The 5,272-nt window shown below is 65.4% G+C and overlaps 1 protein-coding gene across 7 annotated transcripts in view; it reads left to right on the forward strand.

Annotated features, from left to right (window-relative positions):
• Positions 1 to 413: 413 nt before the first annotated feature.
• AGAP1 (ArfGAP with GTPase domain, ankyrin repeat and PH domain 1) overlaps positions 414 to 5,272 on the forward strand; it is a 196,726-nt gene continuing 191,867 nt past the window's right edge. For all 7 annotated transcript variants that reach the window (XM_060193540.1, XM_060193542.1, XM_060193546.1 and 4 more), the window contains exon 1: positions 414 to 577. In XM_060193540.1, the coding sequence (XP_060049523.1) occupies positions 415 to 577 (163 nt within the window). In that variant the 5' untranslated portion in view covers position 414. The remainder of the gene's footprint in view (positions 578 to 5,272) is intronic.

Here is a 5,272-nt window from a genome sequence, read left to right on the forward strand (position 1 = left end):
TGCCAAGAGGCCGGGCCCTCCCTGCTCGAGTCCCGGGCCGTCTGCGTGGCCTCCCGGGTCAGGGCTGCAGCCCGGAGCCCTCCCTGCTCTGCGGGGCCCATTCTGCCTGCAACTCGGCGCTGGAGATCTTGCAGCCCGGCGGCCCGGCACCTCGCCGCTTGGGGCCCGGGGTCCTCGCCGCCGCCGGGCCACCTTCCAGCTCGCCACTCGGGTCCGAGCCCTTCCGCCAGGTGGCCCGGGGTCCTCGCGGCCCCGGGTCCGAGCCCTCCCTCGGGGCGGCGGGGCCGGGCGGGCCAGGCCCCATGGCCGCCGACCCCCCGGCCATGCGCTGACCGCCGGTCGCCCCGGCCTCCCCGCCGGCTCCCCGGGGCTGGGCGGTGGCTCGGGGGCCCGGGTCCCGGGGGGCTCCGCGCCATGAACTACCAGCAGCAGCTGGCCCACTCGGCGGCCATCCGTGCCGAGATCCAGCGCTTTGAGTCTGTGCATCCCAACATCTACTCCATCTACGAGCTGCTGGAGCGGGTAGCGGAGCCCGTGCTGCAGTCCCAGATCCGAGAGCACGTCATCGCCATCGAAGGTGAGGCCCGCGCCTGGTGGCCGGGGTGGGGGGGCGGGGGTCCTCTTGGGAGCACCGCCCGCCCCGCACCCCTGGCCGTGAGGGCACTGGGCACCCCAGGGCGCGCGGGGCCTGGATCCACCAGCACACGGGGGCGGTGGACGGAGGAAGTCCCCAAATCCCCAGCACGGCAGACCCCTCCCTGTGGAAACGGCTGTCAGGCGCTGGCCGGTCACAGCCCGGGGGCAGCCGGAGGGCTTGGCGCCAGCGGCCGACAGGTCACTGGGCCTCCGGGCCTCAGCCAGGCCAGGGTCCAGGCTCTCGGAGGACGTGTTCTGAGAAGTGAGGCAGCCGGAGGGAGGCTCTGGCCAGCGCGTGGCTGGCCGGGGCCCCCTCGTGCCCGCTTCAGGGGTGCAGGGCGGACAGGCACCCCTCCCTGTGCACAGACTGCGCTCCACAGCTGCCTTCTTGGACCCAGCACCCCAGGCCCTCGCCTGGGTGGGGTCGCTGGGGCCCACCTATGCTGCTGGCCAGCAAGGGTGCCTGCGCTCGGTGTCCCCACCTGTTCATGGCTCTGGCACCAGACTTCCGGCTTGTCCCCTGGCTTGCCCTTCAGGTCCTTCCCAGACTCACCTGCGGGGCCAGGTGGTGCCGTCACACCCAGCCGGCACCTGCCGGTGGCTATGAAGGGCTTCTCAGGTATTCATCCCCCCAGAGGGCTGCCCAGCGGCCACTGTCGGGGGGGGGGGCAGAAAGTCCCCAGCGTAGCAGGGTCGAGTGAAGGCCCAGCTCCCTGGTCTGAACTTCCAGCCTGGGTGTCTGCATGAGGCTGTGCCGGGCAGGTGGAGCAGGTGGGGTGGCACCCTGGTCCTCTTGGTGCCAGCAGTCCTGCACCCAATTGTCCCCAAGGCCTTGAGCCCCAGGCCTGCAGGGCTGCCCCCAGCCGCCCCAAGCCCCATCTGTGTACACGGCCCCATACTTGGTGAAAGTGCTCAGGGCTCCCCTGTGTTGACAGGCCCTGGAGAGCTCCCAGCACGTGCTGCGGGGCTGGGGGACACTGCGGGAGGCCCGGAGTCTGAGCGCCAAGGCTGCTCAAGGTGAGGGGTGTTCCCGTTGCCTAAGCTGGTCCCAGCTACCAGGGCGCCCGCACGGGTCTGATGAAACCTCGTGTAAGCGGCTCACCTTGTGGACACACCTGCCACCTCGGCACCTGGGGCTGGAGGGCTTGGATCTCAGGCAGGAGAGTCTCTGGTGAGCCACCTGCTGTCCGGGCCGGAAGCCTTCACCTGCTACAGCTCCCCAGAGGTGGTTGGTGGCACTGGGGTCAGCTCTGTGCTCACAGGGACTCTGGCGGGGGGGATCAGCTGCTGGACAGTGAGGCCAGGGGGCGCCTTCTGGAGGCCAGTGTCCCCCATCCAGTGCGTATATGTGTGTGTGTGGGGGGGCTCTCCGCCATGCTGAGTGCGTCTCCTGCCAGTTCCGGGGGGTTCCCATCCCTCCTCCCATTCTAGTCGCTGTCACCAGACCCGGGTCTGGAATGTTCTGTTTGAAGGCCCTGGTGCTGGGACCAGCTGGGCCCCACCTCTCTGGTCCCAGGTCCTGAGGGGGACAGCTCCTGAGGCCGCCTGGGTGTGTGGTCACTCTCTGGCCTGGGGGGCTTGGTCACTCTCTGTCCTGGGGGGCTTGGTCACTCTCTGGCCTGGGGGGCTTGGTCACTCTCTGACCCGGGGGGCTTGGTCACTCTCTGGCCTGGGGGGCTTGGTCACTCTCTGTCCTGGGTGTGTGGTTACTCTCTGTCCTGGGGGGCTTGGTCACTCTCTGACCCGGGGGTGTGGTCACTCTCTGTCCTGGGGGGCTTGGTCACTCTCTGACCCGGGGGTGTGGTCACTCTCTGTCCTGGGGGGTTTTGTCACTCTCTGGCCTGGGGGGTGTGGTCATTTTCTAGCCTGGGGGGCTTGGTCACTCTCTGTCCTGGGGGGCTTGATCACTCTCTGGCCTGGGGGACATGGTCACTCTCTGGCCTGGGGGGCTTGGTCACTCTCTGGCCTGGGGGGTGGTCATTTTCTGGCCTGGGGGGCTTGGTGACTCTCTGGCCTGGAGTGTGGTCACTCTGGCTTGGGGGGCTTGGTCACTCTCTGGCCTGGGAGTGTGGTCACTCTCTGGCCTGGGGGTGTGGTCACTCTCTGGCCTGGGGGTGTGGTCACTCTCTGTCCTGGGGGGCTTGGTCACTCTCTGGCCCGGGGGTGTGGTCACTCTGGCCTGGAGTGCCTGGCATCCAGCTCTCGAGATGGTCAGCCTGGCAGCTGGATGCAGGTGTGCTGGGTGGCAGGAGATCTGGTTTTGTCCACCATGAGGGTCCAGGACCTTCTTGGCTGGCAGGGTGATGAGCCTGCTACAAACCACACCCCGGACAGCCCCCCAGGATGTGGTGGGTGGCTGGGGCACCTTGGAGGTGTCCTATACCCCTGGCCGGTCTCCTTTGGGGCTCTGGACGCTACCTGTCACCCTGGCATCCCCTTGGCTCTCACAGACTGGTCAGCCTGGCTGTGTCCTTGCCCCTAACTAGACACTGGGCTCCTTTAGGGCTGCCCTAGCCTTTCATGCTTCAAAAAAGCTGTGTGTGCAGAGACAGAGACAGAGATGGGGTCTGGAGAGACAGGCAGTAGGGGGAGACAGAGATGGGGTCTGGAGAGACAGGCAGTAGGGGGAGACAGAGATGGGGTCTGGAGAGACAGGCAGTAGGGGGAGACAGAGATGGGGTCTGGAGAGACAGGCAGGGAGGGAGAGACAGAGATGGGGTCTGGAGAGACAGGCTGTAGGGAGAGACAGAGATGGGGTCTGGAGAGACAGGCAGTAGGGAGACAGAGATGGGGTCTGGAGAGACAGGCAGGGAGGGAGAGACAGAGATGGGGTCTGGAGAGACAGGCAGTTGGGGGAGACAGAGATGGGGTCTGGAGAGACAGGCAGTAGGGGGAGACAGAGATGGGGTCTGGAGAGACAGGCAGGGAGGGAGAGACAGAGATGGGGTCTGGAGAGACAGGCAGTAGGGGGAGATAGAGATGGGGTCTGGAGAGACAGGCAGGGAGGGAGAGACAGAGATGGGGTCTGGAGAGACAGGCAGGGAGGGGGAGACAGAGATGGGTTCTGGAGAGACAGGCAGGGAGGGGGAGACAGAGATGGGGTCTGGAGAGACAGGCAGTAGGGAGAGACAGAGATGGGGTCTGGAGAGACAGGCAGTAGGGAGAGACAGAGATGGGGTCTGGAGAGACAGGCAGTAGGGAGAGACAGAGATGGGGTCTGGAGAGACAGGCAGGGAGGGGGAGACAGAGATGGGGTCTGGAGAGACAGGCAGGGAGGGAGAGACAGAGATGGGGTCTGGAGAGACAGGCAGGGAGGGGGAGACACAGATGGGGTCTGGAGAGACAGGCAGTAGGGGGAGACACAGATGGGGTCTGGAGAGACAGGCAGTAGGGGGAGACAGAGATGGGGTCTGGAGATACAGGCAGTAGGGGGAGACAGAGATGGGGTCTGGAGAGACAGGCAGTAGGGGGAGACAGAGATGGGGTCTGGAGAGACAGGCAGTAGGGGGAGACAGAGATGGGGGTTCTGTAAAGACAGAGATGGGGAACCCTGTACTGCCAGAGCCTGGACCTAGGAGAGAGTGCCATGGGGGTTTTGGGAGGGTCCTGGGAGAGGGTGCTGTGAGGTTGTACTGTGAGGGGTGCTGTGCAGGGTGTGCGGGGTCCCCTGGGGGTCCCGTGGGGGTGTACCTGCCATGGGGCTGCCTTCCCCTGGTCCTCAGCATTTTGTGGGTTCCCCTAGCGGACGGCCCTGGGCCTCACACACTCCTGCTGCCACCCGGCTACTGGGTCGGCGTCTCAGGGAGAGACAGAGACACACAGAGACACTCCAGCTTTGCACCTTCATTGCCAAACTTCTCTAGTGCCATCACGGTGTGCCCACACGGAGCCCAGCTTGAACCCGGGGCTCCGGGGACAGTGAAACACTGCCGGGGAGTTCCCGTCCAGCCTGAGGGGTCGTCTTTTATTTTTATTATTTACACTGTGGTAGAGACAGAGGCAAACAGAGCAAGGGAGGAGGAGTGCAGGTGAGCTCTGCCCCCTTGGTGGAGCCTACCCTGCTGTGCAGGAGGCTGCCATCTGGTGCCAGGGCTTGAACCCAGGGCTTCATGCACACTGAGGCTATACTCTGAGCCCCGGTGTCTCCTGCGACCTGACTTCTGCTCTGCAGACTCCTGCCCTGTGGGCCGTGGGCCTGGCCCCGGGCCGTCCTTCCTCCTGAGGCTACGGGACCGGCCATCCCATCTGGTCATTTGTACCCTGGTCCTGGCCCCTCCCTGCCCACAGGTCAACGCCGCTCTGAGCCCCTGGCCAGAAGGGCCGCCACTCCCAGGCCGTCTTCCCTTTAGTCTCAGCTGGACAGAGACCCCAAGGTGGGAGAGACCCAGGCTTTGTTCCCATGCTTTGTGGTGCTCCCAGCTGGGGCCAGGGCTTGAACCCAGGTCCTGTGTAGACAGATGCCCGGGCAGCCCAGAAATTTCCAGTTTCTCTTCTGCCCTTTGCTTGGTTCTGCGGAGACAAAAGTAGAGGGAGCAGCCATCCTAGCCTGCATCCTTGGGCCTTGGCCTTTGTTCCTGGGAGCTGCCTCTGCCTGTCCCTGCCTGCCCTGGCCCCCCACCCCAGCCCTGTCACCCCC

Source organism: Erinaceus europaeus, chromosome 7, assembly GCF_950295315.1.
Source record: "Erinaceus europaeus chromosome 7, mEriEur2.1, whole genome shotgun sequence".
Taxonomy (NCBI): domain Eukaryota; kingdom Metazoa; phylum Chordata; class Mammalia; order Eulipotyphla; family Erinaceidae; genus Erinaceus; species Erinaceus europaeus.